This window comes from Corythoichthys intestinalis, chromosome 8 (genome assembly GCF_030265065.1).
Source record: "Corythoichthys intestinalis isolate RoL2023-P3 chromosome 8, ASM3026506v1, whole genome shotgun sequence".
Taxonomy (NCBI): Eukaryota; Metazoa; Chordata; class Actinopteri; order Syngnathiformes; family Syngnathidae; genus Corythoichthys; species Corythoichthys intestinalis.
The window spans coordinates 10,573,120-10,593,104 of NC_080402.1; the positions used below are offsets into that span (position 1 = coordinate 10,573,120).

Genomic DNA, 19,985 nt, shown 5'->3' on the forward strand with positions numbered 1-19,985 from the left:
CCCTAGTGTAAAATTTTATTGGAGCACTTCTGTTTTTTCTTTTCAGGAACACATGATACTCTGCCGCTTCGCCGACCAAACCGCTCTCCAGCTTCCTCCTGAGAGGCGACTAATAGGTACCGCCTATGACACGTTGACACCGTACAACTTTTTCTCTGAAGCTCGGACATTTCCGCTCCAGTGGGGCTACACAAAAGGACAGATTCAGCGACCTCGCTTTACGGGTCGCTACCGACGCAGCAAGCAGCTGCGGCGAACAGCTGCCACTTGAGTGCCGTCAGATTTGTCCCTGTGTCACTGTACAGCGGTTGTTCATGTGGAGGGGAACAGGATTGGTTTACACGTTCTGATGTCTACTGTTTCACCCATGACTGACTGAAGCGAATCGCTAAAGTCCACGGTTGTTATTCTGAACCCTTGTCTTTAACACTCTTTATTTCCGCCGATAATTTGTGTCATCATCTATCATTTAAGAGAGTCACATTGTGTCCAGTTGTTCATACCAAAATTGCACTTACAGTGGGGCAAATAAGTATTTAGTCAACCACCAATTGTGCAAGTTCACCTACTTGAAAAGATTAGAGATGCCTGTAATTGTCAAAATGGGTAAACCTCAACCACGAGAGACAATGTGGAAAACAGAAAACCACATTTTTTTGTTTTTTTTTAAGAATTTATTTCCAAATGAGAGTGGACAATGAGTATTTGGTCACCTACAAACAAGATTTCTGGCTGTCAAAGAGGTCTAACTTCTTCTAACGAGGTTCCACTCGTTACCTGTATTAATGGCACCTGTTTTAACTCATTATTGGTATAAAAGACACCTGTCCACAACTTCAGTCAGTCACACGCCACAAACTCCACTGTGGCCAAGACCAAAGAGCTGTCGAAGGACACGAGAGACAAAATTGTAGACCTGCACCAGGCTGGGAAGACTGAATCTGCAATAGGTAAAACGCTTGGTGTAAAGAAATCAACTGTGGAAACAATTATTAGAAAATGGAAGACATACAAGACCACTGTTAATCTCCCTTGATCTGGGGCTCCACGCAATATCTCACCCCGTGGCGTCAAAATGATAACAAGAACAGTGAGCAAAAATCCCAGAACCACACGGGGGATCTAGTGGATGACCTGCAGAGAGCTGGGACCACAGTGAAAAAGGCTACTCTCAGTAACACAATGCGCCGCCAGGGACTCAAATCCTGCACTGCCAGACATGTCCCCCTGCTGAAGCCACTACACGTCCAGGCCCGTCTGCGGTTCGCTAGAGAGCATTTGGATGATCCAGAAGAAGACTGGGAGAATCTGTTATGGTCAGATGAAACCAAAATAGAATTTTTTGAAAGAAACACAGGTTCTCATGTTTGGAGGAGAAAAAATACTGAATCTCATCCGAAGAACACCATACCCACTGTGAAGCATGGGGGTGGAAACATCATGTTTTGGGGCTGTTTGTCTGCAAAGGGACCAGGACGACTGATCTGTGTCAAGGAAAGAATGAATGGGGCCATGTATCGAGAGATTTTGAGTGAAAATCTCCTTTCATCAGCAAGGGGATTGAAGATGAGATGTGGCTGGGTCTTTCAGCATGACAATGATCCCAAACACACAGCCAGGGCAACAAAGGAGTGGCTTCGTAAGAAGCATTTCAAAGTCCTGGAGTGGCTTAGCCAGTCTCCAGATCTCAACCCCATAGAAAATCTGTGGAGGGAGTTGAAAGTCCGTGTTGCCCAACGAAAGCTACAAAACATCACTGCTCTAGAGGAGTTCTGCATGGAGGAATGGGCCAAAATGCCAGCAACAATGTGTGAAAAGCTTGTGAAGAGTTACAGAAAATGTTTGGCCTCTGTTATTGCCAACAAAAGGTACATAACAAAGTATTGAGATGAACTTTTGGTTGGACCAAATACTTATTTTCCACCATGATTTGCAAATAAATTCTTTAAAAATCAAACAATGTGATTTTCAGTTTTTTTTTTTTTCTACATTCTGTCTCACATGGTTGAGGTTTACCCATGTTGACAATTACAAGCCTCTCTAATATTTTAGAGTGGGAGAACTTGCACAATTAGTGGTTGACTGAATACTTAATTGCCCCACTGTACATTATGTGTCAATAATTAAACAGTAAAGCACAGACACTAAGGAAACTAACTTTAATCACATTACTGGTTTGGAAAAATGAACACATTAGATAACTCGTTACTGAAAGAAAGTAATCAGAGTACAGTGACAACTTACTTAGTAACGCGTTTATGACAACACTGGCAGTAATGCATTATATTTAGTCCGTTACATTTATTAGAGTAACATTTTGGGGAACGTACTGTACTTCTCAGGGGAGTTTTACCGCACAATACTTTTTGTATTTGTATACGATACTTTTTGTTTTGTGATAAACGGAACTCTTACTCTGCTGCTTTTGGGCTACACTAGACTCGTTACATTTTGCCTCGTGATTCGACATATGAGATTTGACATTCTTTTTTGCCAAGGATGCCCACATTTGCTCTACCAGTTTCACCAATGAGATGTTGCAACAATAATCACTTGACTCCATTATACGAATCCGAGATTACAGTACAGTCACATATCAAGTTTGCAGGCAGAGGTCTAATGATCACGTTGGCCTGTTCACTCAAGTTGCGTGTCTACACTAGGAGGCAGTTTACATGGCAACTCTGCGACACAAAGACGCAATGACTGAGTAGCGGAATGGCCTCGCGTGCATATGGTGTCGGTGAAGATTCTGAATTCTGCCTCTAAAGTGGAAGAATTCGATTGCGTGGATTGAAGGGGGGGGGCTTGCTCCGCATGCATATCAAAGGCTCCCGCGGCACGATACCGCGCCGATAACGTCAGCAGTCGTACACGTCACATTGGGCGTGCGCAGCGGTGCTACTCAATATTAAAAACTGCAAATATGGCGGAATGTCAGCTTTAATTTACTGTTTTAATAATATTATTAAATGAAATATGTTGAATGTTTCCATTTTTGTGCCTTTTTGAACAAAAGAAAAATGCCATTGCTTCGAGTGGGCGGGCATATTTTTTTCCGGGTTGAGCGAGCTTGGTGGGGTCAAAGTGCATCATTCGCTGCCACCTTGTAAATCTGCACTGCCCCCAGGGCTTGGCATAATTACTACATCGTTTTCATGCGGAATTGCGACATTGTTCGAATGGAGACAGGCCCATATAAATGCAAATTTGAAATTTTTTGTGTTCTCGGAGAGTCACTATGTAAACAGCCCATAGAACTGTCAAGGATACATACATACAAGGGACGGTGTAATAAAAAAAACAACATTTTTTATGTGGTGACATATGACACTTCACCCTTTTCCGGGGCTAGGTGTTGGAGGTTGTTGCCGAAGCAGGGCACTCATGCTCTTTGGATGGGTGATGTTTCATCTCTGTAGATTTTTCTAGTTGGAATTAGATGATTTTGGTGATTTTTTTTTTTTTTTTTGGTCTAATCTGGTCATGTAATAGGCTATAGTACATTATAATAATAACGGTTGATAGAGATGATATTGTGCTGAGAAAACATTACCATTGTTTAAAAAAATAATCTGTAGGGCTGTCAAATTTATCGCGTGAACGGGCGGTAATTAATTTTAGAAATTAGTCACGTTAAAATATTTGAACCAATTAACGCATGCACGGAATGACCCGTTCATGCATTGCCTCAAACAGTTTACAATGACGCCTTTTTTGCACATTGATAGCGTGGTGCTATATTTCCGTGTTCAGAGTGGTGGTGAGGCTTCCTGGAAGTTACGTCATCAGGTAGTAGTCGGCAGGGCGGCGCGTCCCTCGTTGCTATGGTGTTACTATGGCGATAACTCAAAAACTACGCGGTCAATAATTTTTATTTATTTATTTTTTTTAATGTGATTTTTTGAGACAGCGAATGATGCATTTAATACAATTCAACTGAGTAAAACACTCAAGAGCGAAATCCAAAAAGCTCTTCAGTTGCCCTTTAAATGTAGTGACAATTGTTATTCGGCCTACAGCTCACAACAGGATCTTGAACACATACTGCACGCTTCTACATGAAGCGTTTAGTAGGCCTACAGTATTTACAGGTAGGAGTTAAATGGGTCATGGTTTCACCTTATTCAGAAGACAACTGGGTGAAGGCACTATTCCTGATTTTGGAACATCTTTCTTACATACTAATACGTTTCTTTGACTATTGACATTCAGCAGGTTTGCTAACAACTAGGCCTGCACGATACTGGGAAAAAAACTTATCATTGCGATTTTTGGGTGGTTGACGATATATTGTGATATTAAAACGAGAAGAATTTTCACCAGATAACTTTAATAGCTCTGTTTGGGATGGGCCTGACTGATACTAGAAAAAATTGTCATTGCGATTATTGGCAATTGGTAGCAGTGGTTGCACCTAACTTTTTTTCTTAAGGTGCACCAGCACAAAACTTTGACGCTCACGCTGCTGAGAACAGCCTCTCACTTACACAATGAGTTGGCACAGCACACTTTAGACTTGGCTGCAAATTTAACGATGATGAACATTTGTCCCTTTGAACGTAGACCTACCGAGGCTTCTCAGGCCAGATCAAAGCTACAAACCTGTCAAAAATCATTAGCGTTAAGTACCAAACGTCAGCTGCACTGGTGATGAAGGAAAAACAGTTTGGTCGCACTGCCTAGCATTAGGGAAGGTGAGAGGCTGTGGTGCTATACGATCATGAAGCAGAAAAACATGAATATACCGTATTGGCCCGAAAATGAGACTGTGTTTTTTGCATTGAAATAAGACTGAAAAAGTGGGGGTCGTCTTATATTCGCGGTCTAAACATTATACCCATTCACGGCGCTAGATGGCGCCAGATATCATTGAAGCGATGTTCTGTCATGACAGATCTCGGCTACTCTCAAGTTCAACCAGTTTGCATTATTTGATTGCAATGTTTTTCCTGATTCAGATTTTGTTTCAAGACTACAGTTACAGTTAGACTTCACTTTGATGGTTAATGCAGTTATTGCAATTTTGTTGTTTTATCACAATAGATTGGTTTATTTATGTTTCAAAAACCAGAAGCCATTCATTTACGAATGTGATTGCTTTTTAGCTTATATTAGGGCTGTCAAAATTATCGCGTTAACGGGCGGTAATTTTTTTTTTTAATTAATCACGTTAAAATATTTGACGCAATTAACGCACATGCTCTGCTCAAACATTAAAATGACAGCACAGTGAAACGTGTACTTGTTGTCTTTTTCGGAGTTTTGTTGCCCTTTGCTGGCGCTTGGGTGCGACTGATTTTATAGCCTTCAGCACCCATGAGCATTTTTGATTGAAAATTTTACAAATTTTATTAAAACGAAAACATTAAGAGGGGTTTTAATATAAAATTTCTATAACTTGTACTAACATCTTTTAAGAACTACAAGTCTTTTTATCCATGGATCCCTTTAAGAGAATGTTAATAATGTTAATGCCATCTTGTTGATTTATTTTTATAATAAACAAATATATTGCTTATGTACCGTATGTTGAATGTATATGTATATCCATCTTGTGTCTCATTTTTCCATTCCAACAATAATTTACAGAAAAATATGGCATATTTTATAGATGGTTTGAATTGCGATTAATTACGATTAATTAATTTTTAAGCTGTAATTAACTCGATTAAAAATTTTAATCGTTTGACACCCCTAGTTTATATATTTAAATGTTCAGATATGAAGATTTTAATGAGGCAAAATAACATTTTTTCTTTCAAATATATTTTTATAATCATTTGTTTCAGATGTACTGTATTTGTTTTCTGTATAAAAATTAATTTGGTGTTCAAAAAGTCTTTTTTTAAACTTGAGTCTTGAAAAACGGGGTCGTCTTATAATCAGGCCGTCTTATATTCGGGCCAATACGGTATATTTTTAATTAAAAACCGATCCTTTTCACCAGATTCCGAATCTCTTAAAAAGGGCACAATCTGATCTGCACACTTGCTGCTTTTATAAGGTAAAACAAAAGTTTACATGTTAAAAAAAAAAAAAAAAAAAACGCGTGTCCTACGATGTAACTATTGCACATTGCAATAGCTATGTTCAAAATGATGTATTGTGCAGGCCTACTAACAACATTCTCATCCATGATGTGTCAAAATTCACTTTGTGATATTTCTATTTTAATTTTTCATCAATGTGCCTTACCGAAACACTTGTATATGTTATTGCAGGAAAGCAATGCATGGGCCTCGTCGATCTGGACCGCTCATGGAGCGCAGAATCACACGGCTACCGGGTGCGGGTAATGACTATGGAGCCTGAGACGTGCTCGCCGAAGAACAATATGCTGGTAGGAAGGCCCAGCTGGGAGGATGACCGTACCTCAACATGTGGGAGTCTTTAAAGGCACCTTCATTGACTTTTTTATGTTAACGGTAAAACAAACCATCCTTATATTTTGGATCAATTTAAAAAAAAAATTGAGCTTGTTCTTAATGCCACTGTGTTTCATTCGTGTTTAGTCTGAAATTTGTCAATCGAATTTAACAACTGACAAAATTGATAAAAAATCAGGCTCGTTCTTTTGTGTGTCCTGTTAAAGGGAACCTCAGACTTGTTGGCGCTAATTAGCCACAATTGTTCTCTTTTACTAAAATATGTTAAATCGTTAATATTTAGTACATGTTTTGACCTCCAGAAGGCGCCGTGCTTGCTTGGTTTACGCACACAATGCACACCGGGGGTGATGACCTGTTGGGATGGACTAGGAGAATAGCTGTGCTAGCTAGCAAGCGAAGCTAATTTAATTTGACGACAGGCATGATTTTGTCACATTCTGCTGTTGGCCAGATTGTTTTGCTACAGAGCTGTAAGATGAGTTCCCAACGTCGTACCTGCATCCAATTCCAGCTCATTAGCAGTGTCTTCAAACCGATCCTAGACGGCTTGCCGAGATATTGACTTGCTGCCATTTGACAGTTTGTATATCCCTTCGTTGCTAGTTGCATCATTTCCTTGTTTTTTATTTCATTTGTCTGCCTCCTACCGCGGTTTTCCCTGTTTTTTTTTTTTTTTTTTTTATTGATCCCAATCTACTGTCACGGACCCTTTTTGAGTCATTTTTTGAGTCCCTTTTCCCGATCTCGTGTCTTTTGTTGCGTGTTCAATAAACCTTTTTACGCAATCCCTATGTTTTTGTTGTCTGCTTGCTGTCTGAAGTGAGCCGCGTTTTCTAATTCGGTGGTCAAACCAGCCAGACTTTCTTTTCAGTTGCGTTTCCCATTCAGTTTTTACCGCACAGACAGACAACGCATGTGGGTTGCGATTGCTTTATAAGGAAAATCATGCTGCTAAACTCACACAGAAGTATAGTCCTTTGGTCTACGTGCTCGTCTGTCGCATGGGAAATGTGGGTTTGAATCCAGCTGAAGACCTTGGTTTTAATTGTTTTTGCTACTCGTTTTGTGAAATATCAGCAGTGCTGCCCTTCTAATCACTTATCCGCTCAGGTTCAAAATGAAAGGACAGAACTGAACACGTTTATGTATTTAAAGAGTGACACCGTGGAAGTACGGCAGCGCTACCCAGTGACGTCACCGCCCAGAGTGCAAATTTTTAAAAATTATATAAAAACGAAAATATTGAGGGGTTTGAATATCAAATTATTATCACTCATACCAACATTTACAGTGGTATGAAAAAGTATCTGAACCTTTTTGTAATTTCTCACATTTCTGCATAAAATCCCAATCAAATACGATCTGATCTTTGTGAAAATCACACAAATGAAAAAACAGTGCTTTAACTAAAACCACCCAAACATTTATAGGTTTTCTTATTTTAATGAGGATAGCATGCAAACAATGACAGAAAGGAGAAAAATAAGTAAGTGAATCCTTTGTCTAAGGAGACTCAAAGAGCAATTGAAACAAATTTTTACCAAACAATTTAAGTCATGTGTGTGCTCAATCACTGATGAGTGGTTTAAAGCTGCCCTTCCCACTATAAAACACACACCTGGTAAGAATTGTCCTGATGAGAAGCATTGTCTGATGTGCATCCTGGCTCGGTCAAAGAGCTGTCTGAAGACCTGCGATCAGGGATTGTTGATTTGTATAAAGCTGGGAAAGGATACGAAACCATCTCTAAAAGTCTGAATGTTCATCAATCGACAGTCACACAAGTTGTCTATAAATGGAGAGAGATTGGCACTGTTGCTTCTCTCCCAAGGAGTGCCCTTGGCAATGTTACTTCTCTCCCAATGAATGCCCATCCACCAGAGATGACGCCAAAAGTTCAGTGCAGAATACTCAGAGAGGTAAAAATGAACCTTAGAGTGGCTGCTAAAGACTTACAGAAATCACTGGCACAGTCCAATATCTGCAGAGCCCTCCATAATTATTGGCACCCTTGGTTAAGATGTGTTTTTTAGCTCTTAATAATTTTAAAAAAAATCAAATAATATGGGACCGTAATGGGAAAAAAGAGAGAAAAATCCAACCTTCAATACAAGTGCATTCATTCAGTGGGGAAAAAATCCCACATAAAAAGAAAAAATTATTTGACATCAAATAATGTGTGTCACAATTATTAGCACCCCTGGTGTTAATACTTTGTACAACCCAATTTTGCCAACAAAACAAGGTCTGGGGACTGAGATGGCCATGGGAGGAGCTTGATTTCGTGTCTGGTGAACCATTTCTGTGTAGATTTGGCCATATGTTTAGGGTCATTGTCTTGCTGAAAGACCCAGTGACGACCCATCTTCAGCTTTCTCACACAAAAATACACACGGTCCCAGTTGAAGCCTGGGACCGTGTGCTTTGGTCAGATGAGACCAAGATTGAGCTTTTTGGCAACAAACATTCTAAGTGGGTCTGGCGTACCACGAAAGATGCGCATGCTGAAAAGCACCTCTTACCCACTGTGAAGTATGGGGGTGAGTCAGTGATGCTGTGGAGCTGTTTCACTTCCAAAGGCCCTGGGAACCTCGTTAGGGTGCATGGCATCATGAATGCTTTGAAATACCAGGACATTTTAAATCAAAATCTGTTGCCCTCTGCCCGAAAGCTGAAGATGGGTCGTCACTGGGTCTTTCAGCAAGACAATGACCCTAAACATAAGGCCAAATCTACACAGAAATGGTTAACCAGACACAAAATCAAGCTCCTCCCATTGCCATCTCAGTCCCTAGACCTTGTTTTGTTGGCAAAAGGGGGTTGTACAAAATATTAACACCAGGGGTGCTAATAATTGTGACACACATTATTTGATGTCAAATAATTTTTTCTTTGTGGGAATTTTCCCCACTGAATGAATGCACTTGTATTGAAGGTTGGAGTTTTCTCTTTTTTTCCATTAAGGTCCCATATTATTTGAATTAAAAAAAAATATTATAAGCCAAAAAAAAAACATCTTTTTCACGGGTGCCAATAATTATGGAGGGCACTGTATGTGCACACATCAACAATATGTAAAACTATGGCCAAGAATGGTGTTCATGGGAGGACTCCACGGAGGAACCCACTGCTGACTAAAACAAAAAAAAAAAAACATTGTTGCTCATTTAATGTTCGCAAAAAGGCACTTGGACACTTCACAGAAGTTTTGGCAAAATATTTTGTGGACTGATGAAACCAAAGTTGAATTGTTTGGGAGTAAGACACACCGTCATGTTTGGAAAAATCAAACAGCTCACTAACATCAACACCTCATCCCACCGTGAATCATGTTGGAGGGAGCATCATGATTTGGGGCTGTTTTCCTACCTCAGGACCTGGACAACTTGCAATCATTAATGGAAGAATGAATTCAAAAGTTTATCGGGATGTTTTGCAGGAAAACCTGAGGCCGTCTGTCAGATAGTTGAAGCTTAAAAGAGGATGGATGCTGCAACAAGACAATGATCCAAAACACAGAAGTAAATCAACTTCTGAAAGGTTTCAGAAGATAAGAATACACGTTTTGGAGTGACCAAGTCAAAGTCCTGATTCGAACCCCATTGAGATGCTGTGGCATGACCTAAAGACAGCGATTCATGCCAGACATCCGAGGAGTCTGACTAAACTACAGCAGTTTTGTAGAGAAGAATGGGCCAAGATTAGTCCTGATCGATGTTCCAGACTGATCTGCAGCTACAGGAAGCGTCTGGTTGAAGTTATTGCTGCCAAAGGGGTGGCCACAAAATATTAAATATGATGGTTCACTTACTTACTTTCCCCATTCTGTCATTGTTTGCATACTATCCTCATTAAAATATGAAAACCTATAAATATTTGGGTGGGTTTAGTTAAATTAGACAGTTTTTTCATCTGTGTGATTTTGACAAGATCAGATCACATTTGATGGTGATTTTATGCAGAAATGGGAGAAATTCCAAAAGGTTCGGATACTTTTTTATACAACTATATCTTTTAAGAACTACAAGTCTTTCTGTCCTCGGTTCCCTTTTAAAAAAAAAAAAAGTTTTATTTGCCAAGTTATGTGATGTAAACAGCAGCATCTAGAACAGGAAAACTGTTTAGAAATCCAAACTCAAAAATAAAAAATATTTCTAGCCTCATCTATATGATTGAGTAATAATTGCGATGCAATTATTTTGTGTATCTTGTCCTGTATCTTCTCTGCTGTTGCTCAAAATGTAAGAACAGCCCAAAATATTTCCCCTTCCCTCCTGAGGCTTCATTATACAGGAAGTGTTCACCCAAACACCAATATACTCCAACAATATTTCCTCTCTTTTCCCAGTGAGAGTTGAAATCAAGTGCTGATCCGAAATAACCGATGCGTGATGGTCGGGGACACATGGCAGTGATTTGGAATTTCAGAAATATCCATTGTAATGAGGTTTGCGGCAGAAATGTCAATCAGCCTATTTTGATTCGGACAGTTAATGAATTGCATTGGTCGGTTGGTTGAATAAATCACAATGCGCATCGAGTCCTGCCTGCCGGTGAGATGTCTCATTATACGCAAATGGTATTTCTGGATTTATAGAGACACGTGTCATATGTTTCATATGACTGCAGCAGGAGTCAGCCAGGGGAACCTTTCAGCTCCATTACTGGCACTCACTGACATCAGTGTTTTTCATCTCTTTATGGTGGAGATAGCATATTATCGCCTCGTGTTGCCATCTTATTAACTGAAAAAAATGATCCGTGCTTTTCATTTGCAACACTCCTATTTATTCATACGTGCACCATATGATACAAATGTCTACTAAAGCATCGTGAATACAACCCTGGGGAAGAAGACTGTAAAGCACAGACATTTCATTATCATTCCGTATACTGGATTTTCTGCTTTCAAAATTTGTTTATATCTTCAAATATGTTAACAAAACGTGTGTTTTAAACAGTTTTAAAGACTTAGAGGTGTGCATCGGTACTGCCCTCACGATTCGATTCGATTACGATTCGGAGGGCCACGATTCGATTCAATTCGATTCAGAGGGTCACGATTCGATTCGGTTCGATTCGGCAATGCATCGCGATGCCTTAAAGCCTGGGATGCATTAAAATGCTAAAGCAAAGCGTATTTTTCGTGAATCATGAGGCAACACAAGCGGTCAGACATTAAACAACTTTTTATTGGCTCTTGTGTCACTCCTGGTTGAAGTCAAATGGAAATACTTTTAGATATATATTTTTTAAAAAAATAAAAAAAAACCACAGAATTTAATTGGTGCTTTGAATGAGACCAGGGCTTTCTCTTTTTTTTTAACACACAGTAGCAGCCTTTCACACAGTGCAACATCTGAACTCCTGTGCAAAATCAGTAATAACAGTCACTGTATTTTAGTCACAACAACCCATCGATAAAAATATTCAAGTAAATATTAAAGAAAGCGACAAAGAAAATATTGTAGTGCAGCAGCATCTTTATCGCAATATCAATCCAGGGATCAGTTCAGTTGCAAACAAAATATCCAACTAAATTGCAATGTAGAACAAAAGTAAAATGTTGGCCTAGCCCACTATATATGTGCAATCAACTTAGAAATGCAATCAGTAACTACCACATAACAATAAAAAATAATGAATTAAAATGAAGTGCAGCAGCATTTTAGCAGCCATAACAATCTGTTTCAACATGAGGAAATATCATTTGTTTTGCAATTGAGAGAGCAGAGAGATAGTAGAGGTTAGATGGGGCCTAAAAAATCCAGCCCGACCTGGCACGGCCCGCTGGTATTGAAGCCCGACCCGGCTTGGAGTGACACGAAAAGAAAAAAAAAATGCAGCAGCAATTTATTCTTCGAGATGGCAGAAAAAATGCATGTTTCTTAATGTTTAAATAGTCTACATATTTTTGTGATCATTATAAAATCATTTACACAACGAAATAACGCTGGGAAAGTTTAATATATATTAAAAAAAAAAAAAAACGAGTTTGCAGACACAGAGGAGAGGATTCAAAAGGATCACATTTGTGTTGCCTTTGTGTGCATAAAAAAGTGTCTTTCGTAACGAATTCTCAGTTGGCAGAAAAAGAAACGCAAGTTTTCTTAATGTTTAACCCTTGAGAGTCGAAGGACGCGCCGGCGCGTCCTCAGCGCACGTCGTCTTTGAAGAGCCCTCACGTTTTAATTACGTCACCCACATGCCGTTGGTTGGTTTCGTTTTAAAGTGCGGAAGTTGCGGTTTACTCTCGTTATTATTTGAAGTCAATCGACCAACTAAAACGTGAGATATTGTCATTTAAGTTTTATAGTTTTATTGTCCTCTCAAAAAAACATTAAAACGCTGCATGGATCATTTGTTTATGTCTATATTTCCATCATTTCTTGTCCTTTTTCAAAACGGAAGCTCCATGAAAAAAACACAAATCAAACGAACCCTTTCGAAGTCACAGTGGAAGCACAAAATGCGTTTTTTAAATAAATATTACTGCCGTGTGAGGTTCCACCGAACGAGAGGGAGGAGTGTTCTGAAGCAGCGAGGTGGCGAGCGACGGCTGTTTGGATCGAGCAGCGACTTTGTGTGACTTTGAGAATGAACGGAAAACTAAATTTAGCGCAAGCAATTGTGCTTTTTGATCAACTTGAGGAAGAGGATGGTCCAAATTCGTCATCATCGTCTTCGTCGGAAGAGTCCTCGAGTGAAGATAGTGACGGATTTGAACACGTGGGTGACGCCATCGACGAGCAGAGGTAAGCAAACTCACTTTTTTTTTTTTAATGCTGAAAAAGTTTCTTTTGAAAGTTTCTTTTGATATTGCAAGACAAAGTTAATTTTGATGCAATATAAGTGTGTGTTTGTGTATATAATAATAAAATGTGCATATCAGATCAAAGTCGTACATTCACTGTGTGTATCCAAGGCAGGAATTTATAATTGTGGTGATCTTCTTTCTATATGAAGATTAGGGATGTAGCACAACGAAATAACGCTATGGTATTCTTTCTATTGTCATACATATAGATTTCCATTATTATTTATTGCTGTATATATTTTTATTTTATACTTTATCATTTTCATAAATACTGACTTTTTTTCATGTACATTTATAGTGACAATGAAAGTAAAGTGAAATGAAAATGGAAGGGTGGAAGGGTGGAAAGAGGACTGACACCCCATGGAAGTGTGGGCTGTGTGATGTCGCCCTGTGTCGAATTCCAGGACGAAACTGCTTTTCGGAGTGGCATGCCTGAAAAAAATTTAACTTGTTTATTGTAAATATTTTTGAAAATACTTTCCCCCCCCAATGTTATATATATATATTTTTTCCCACAATCAGTCTTCTCAATTTGTGTATATAAATGTGTGTTCAAGAAGCTTGATTGTGTGTACATAGTTTTCATCAGGTGATGGGCCGCAATACCTAAACTCATAAAGAGATGGCCTCTAAACACTTTTTGTGTTAGATGGTATATATTTTTTCACTGTTCGGTCTGCTGTATATAACCTGTTTTGACTAGAGCATGTATAAAGGCAAAAAACGCCTATAGCTATACCCGTTGTTTATGTTGAATTGTCAAATATAAGACTATTTATTCTAAATTTTTTTGGTTGAATGTTCATCCTAACATGTTGAATAAATATTACAAAGTTTCAAAACGGTTCGTTACGCATGTTTGGTTGTCAATTGGAAATCAATATTAAAAATTTTGACAAAACGATTTTGGAATTTTTGGTCTTTTTGGGCCCAAAATGATGATTTATGATTGGTCAGTGAAGGAAACAACAGTTTGGACATGAAGTTCAAGGTGTCACAAAAAAAGGGACCAAACCAGGCCATCGTAAACAATTCTTTCTTTGAGATATAAAGGCAACTTCAAAGGCATGCAAAATCAGACAAAATAGGCTCAGACCTTAAAGGGTTAAATAGTCTACATATTTTTGTGATCATTATAAAATCATTTACACAACAAAATAACGCTGGGAAAGTTTAATATATATTAAAAAAAAAAAAAAAACGAGTTTGCAGACACACAGAGGAGAGGATTCAAAAGGATCACATTTGTGTTGCCTTTGTGTGCGTAAAAAAGTGTCTTTCGTTACAAATCGCAAGCGCCACAGCGGAGGAGAAGAAGAAAAAGCGGGCGGCGCCACTGCTTCATGTGAGTGCACAAGCAAATGCACAATACAGAGAGCCTGCTCTCGGTTTTATCCCTTTTTTTTTTTTTTTTTTTATAATTTATTAGTCCGGGGCGGCCCGACCCGACCCGACCTGAACGTGAATGCTTAACATTTTGGGCCCGACCCGTTCGGGTTCGGGCACAAGATCTAACCTCTAAGAGATAGGACATAGCATAACAATGGCTGAAGCGGAGAAAGAGGGAGCAAGAAAGATTCTTGATGCACCTAAGACATTGAAAGCTGACATCTGGAGACATTTTGGCTTCTATGAGGTTGGTGGGAAACTTGACCAGAGTTATGCAGTGTGTAAAAAATGAAACATGACAATAATAATACAAATGGGGAAACCAAATCCATTGCATCACCGGAATTGCGCAGGGAAGATTTTTGAACGTACTTATATATTTTAAAATGCGCTGAATCGATTCGGCTTGTTGCCCGCATCGAATCGAATCGTCCATGCCCCGCATCGGGATGCATCGCCGCATCGATTATTGTTGACACCACTAGAAGATACGCAGCGAGAAATTATAGCAACTTGAAGCTAGTTCAATTTCACAGCAGCAGTATTTTGCAAGAGCCCGAGTGTCCGAAGAGAACGCCACAAAGGCGAGATTGTTGAAATTATGAATTAATGAAAAAAAAAAAAAAAAGTAAATATGACACACAGAAGGGCTTGCTAAAATTTGTTTAAATATATTGTTCTATGTAAATCAGCCAAGGTAGCCCCTTGCATTTTTACCACACCAAATCTGGCCCCTTTGCAAAAGGTTTGGACACACCTGTTTAACTGATGATCCGTAGACGAGGCCAGCTTCTTTCACTTGGTACCAGCTAAATAATATTCAAAAAATAATGATGGTGGAAGAAATAAGCATATTGATTTTGAAACTGTATATTGTCGGCCATTAGCCTTGCAAAGATCTTAATTGTGGTTGTCAGCCCAAAACCCTCTAAATGTATATTAAATGCATCTTACCAGATATAAAATGACTACTACATAATCTGTGGTGATCGTTTGGTGCCCAATTTTCTCTTCGAATTGCAGTAGTCCATCTCGCTCTCCTCTCCGGGTCTCTCGGAGTACGGTAGAAATTCAAGTCTCTCAGTCTATCTTCTCTGTTATTGCAACCAACCGCCACACATGCCTTCACCATTTTGATTATTAATGTTAACGAGCAGAAAAACACACCATAATAGGAGGTATTTACGTAGCGGTAATGCGTCAACACGACGAGTAGACGGACAATATGGCGCGGAGGCGTGGTTGTGACGTCATGTGAGTAGGGTCTATAGACCCTACTCACCTACGTCACAAAATGGGCGTGTCGCTGTTTCCGGCCGCCATATTGTACCTCTTTTTCAGACCTATTCTCATTGTTTTCAATTAGTCGAGCAAGTTATAGAGCAATTCATGGAAGCCCCGGTGTTATCTGACGCTGTAAACTCATTGGATCCGTTGCATAAAAGGCGTTACGTGGAAAAGCTTCAGTTTATCCATTCGCCAGATCCGTATTTGATGCCTAAATCGATGTTTTTCGACCCGCTGGCTTCGCCTGACATCTGATATCCTGATATTTACAACTATCTTGTCCACACAAAATCAGCCTATTCTCACGAAAGTTTGAAAAACTTTAAGAGCTTGGAGGCTTATAAATGCTACGTTGCTGGTTGGGTGAAACAGGTCCTCGTACACGAAAATTCGGCAGGAATCTTGTGCTCGGAAGGTGAGTTACGAAATTTTCAATTCAAAATCTTTTGTTCTTGCTAACATCCACTGTCAAGTCTAATGTATTTCATATCATTTGTCAATGGAGCTAGGGCTTTTAATGTTTATATGGTTTAGCGATAGCACTCTCACTATATACATATATAATACGTAATAAATATGAAGTGCGATAGCACTACTCCAGATTGTCCCTAGTTGAATTTATTTTTTGGCTTTTGACCTCAATAGTGAAATTGTAAATTAACTGTATGACAACTGTCTGATTATCCCCTTATAATTATATATTTTCAGGTAGTTCATTCACAACGTCTGAGTGTATGTTGTCGGCGATTAGCCTAGCAATGATCTTAATTGTGGTTGTCAGCCCAAAACCCTCTAAATATATATTAAATGCATCTTACCAGATATAAAATGACTACTACATAATCTGTGGTAGTCGTTTGGAGCCCAGTTTTCTCGTCGAATTGCAGCAGTCAATCTCGGTCTCCTCTTCGGGTCTCTCCGAATACGGTAAAAATTCAAATCTCTCCGTCTATCTTCTCTGTTTTTGCAACCGACCGCCACACACGACTTCACCATTTTGATTATTAATGTTAACGAGCAGAAAAACATGCCATAATAGGAGGAATTTACGAAGCGCTAATGCATTAACATGACTAGTATCCGGACAACATGGCGCGGGGGCGTGGCTGTGACGTCACGTGTGTAGGGTCTATAGGCTAGGCCGGCCTTGATCTGTGTGTATTTGCCTTCTGTTAACTTAACATGCTTGATTTTGGAATGTGTGAAGAAACAGGAGTATGTGCCGAAATCCCACGCCAGCACGTAAAGAACATGAATACCCTGTACAGGAAGGAAAAACCCCGGTGCCGGTTACAAGCCCACGACTACAGAACTGTACGGCAGATGTGCTAACCAGTCTGCCAAATTTATGTTTTCACACCACCAGTTTAGAGAAAGTGAGTGCTGAGAGTAAATGCTGATGTACACTGAAAGCATGAAGTCATAATGTGTCAAAATTTGTATCATTTTTGTGTGTGTGTGTTACTACTGCGCTTTAAGATCTTAACCCAAATACCATTAAAAGTATATTTGTTTGTTTGTTTTTTAATTGAACAATAATGAATACAAATGCACATACAACATACAAAACACAATAAAACAAATACACAGACATTCCTGTTTATATCTTCATTAACAAATTACACTATATTAAAAAAAAACTTTCTTGTTCATCTCAAGAGACCATGACATAATTTTTTTTTTTTTAAAAACACTTTGAAACATGGAGGAAAATGTAGCTCTGTGGAGCTGAAATTTTTTCTAGCAGTTTTTTTTTTAAAAAGCAACAATTTTGTTAATTTCTATCTCTTTGTATTTAAAATATGGTATTTTTAACTGTTTGACCAGTTTTTTAATAAACACTTAAAAATATTCTTAACCCTCCATTAATAGGGTGACCAAACATCCTCTTTTGCCCGGACAAGTCCACTTTTCACGTCCTCTGCATAGCGTCTGGCCGGGTTTTATATATTCATGAAAATGTCCAGTTTTCATGATTTTTCACGAGACAAATTTGAAAAGAATCCCTCTGGGTTGACGGTTTGGCAAGAGATCAGGCAGTTACAGAGTGCAATAAGGAGTAGTTGGAAAAGACATTTATGCTATTGTAATTTATAAAAATGTTTAGTTGGCACATGTACTGTGTTGTGTGTATTGACTGGACTACATTTCCATGGGTCTGCATTCGGCTATATATTTTTTTTAATCATTATTTAGTTTGTTGTTGTTGTTTTTTGTGTGTGTGCGTTTTTATTGTTCATTTTTTAGGAAGAATAAAGCCTGTTGAGTAACCTGTAACCTGTTGAGTAAAAAAAAATGCATATAGTATATAATATATACTAAATGGCAATACATACTGTAGCGAAACACTCAGGTGACTTGAAGTTCCGCTCTGAGACCCCCAATTTGGCCAAATTTCAAAATTGCCCAATATGCACGTGTGATACATCATTGCAAAGCTTACAAACTCAATTTTGTTGGGGAAGAAAATTTTTGAACAGGAGGGCTTTTTTTTTTTTTTTTTCTAAAAAGAAAAAAATGTTTTTTAATCAGCAAAACCCTATCTGGAGGCGAGAGCGTGCGAGAGCAGGATTACAGACACCATGACTTTAACGAGATATTATCGCGTGCTTACCTTGTTTCGATCCAAAAACTCCATGTAGCATGTATCACCGAGTGTCAAGACACAGCTGTGAATGGCCATAGCCGGATTTGGGGGAGATTTTATGGGTGAAACATGGCAATATAACAATGGTCGCGATGCAGAAATCGCAGACATCAAGGAGTGGTCGAGATTTTCATTTTCATATATTTACCCTTGTAAACGTTTTTTTCTTTTTTTTTTTTTTTTTTTTTTTTTGGACTAACAATTTATCATCTAAAATATTGGGGAAAATGTGACAGTAATTAAAAAAATACAATTAAGCAATAGTTATGAGGTAGACATCCGTGACTTTTTTTTACAGACTCTAATTTTTTCATTGTGACGTACTTTTTTTTTAAAGTTTAAAACAAGGGAGTGAAACATTTTTTTATTTTATTTTTTTTTAAACTAAATATAACATGAATTAATGATTCTAAGCTAAAAATGACAAACATTTCGAATGATAAATACGATTACTTCTTTTTATGGCTACGTTGAAACAAAAGCTGTTGCGCGACGTCCAAACGGGGGTTTCCAGGGTAAAACGGACAAATTAAAAATAGTTCAGGGGCTTAATGCGCCATGAATCTGCTATTACAGCCTATAGACATATTGTTTTATCAAACACAATAGTTCTTTTGGCTTAAAATACATTTATTTTAAAGAGGGGTGCAAGAGCAGAAACTGCTTTTTCAGTCTTGTCTGGCGGAAAACACTCAGGTGACTTGAATTTCGGCTCTGAGACGCCGACATGTCAACACGCCTCTCGTCGAGGCTGCGCCCCCCCCCCCCCCCCCCCCCCACACACACACACGTTAAAACACGGCCAAAAGTTTTGAATCTGAAAAAAAAAAAACATCTGAAAGCGTAAAAAAGATTCGAAAGTGAAAAAAAGATTTGAATGTGGAAAAAAAAAATTGAAACTGAAAAAATAAGATCTGAAAGTGAAAAAAAATTTGAAACTGAAAAAATAAGATCTGAAAGTGAAAAAAATCATCTTTGAACCTGAAAATATCAACTTTCTACTAAAAAAATCAAAACGATGTTTTCGCTTTTGAAAGATTCAACAACAAAATTTAAACATTCAATTTCAATTTTTTTTTTTCAATCGTTTCTGGGTTTTTTTCGGATTACAAAACATGGCCTTGATTTAACACCATACCTATCTGGAGGTGAGAGCACGCGACAGCAGAATTACAGATGCCATGACTTTAACGAGATATTATCGCGTACTTACCTTGTTTCGATCCAAAAACTCCATCACTGAGTGTCAAGACACAGCTTTGAAAGTCCGCAGCTGGATTATTTTGGGATTTTATGGGTGAAACATGGTAATATAACAAGTGTTGCGATGCAGAAATCGCAGACATCGAGGAGTGGTCGAGATTTTCTTTTTCACATATTTACCCTCTTAAACATTTTTTTCCCATTTTTTCTTTGTTTGGATCAATTATTTATCATCTAGCATATTGGA

The 19,985-nt window shown here is 38.6% G+C and overlaps 1 protein-coding gene across 4 annotated transcripts in view; it reads left to right on the forward strand.

Moving 5' to 3' along the window:
- The window catches only part of gstcd (glutathione S-transferase, C-terminal domain containing), a 132,938-nt gene extending 124,380 nt beyond the window's left edge, over positions 1 to 8,558 (forward strand). For 2 of the 4 annotated variants that reach the window (XM_057842648.1, XM_057842647.1), the window contains exons 11-12: positions 47 to 116; positions 6,225 to 8,492. In XM_057842648.1, coding sequence (XP_057698631.1) covers positions 47 to 116; positions 6,225 to 6,397 — 243 coding nt within the window. In that variant the 3' untranslated portion in view covers positions 6,398 to 8,492. Of the gene's footprint in view, positions 1 to 46; positions 117 to 6,224 lie in introns of all 4 variants that reach the window. The other 2 variants (XM_057842650.1, XM_057842649.1) reach the window with 2 other exon arrangements.
- The last annotated feature ends 11,427 nt before the right edge of the window (positions 8,559 to 19,985 follow it).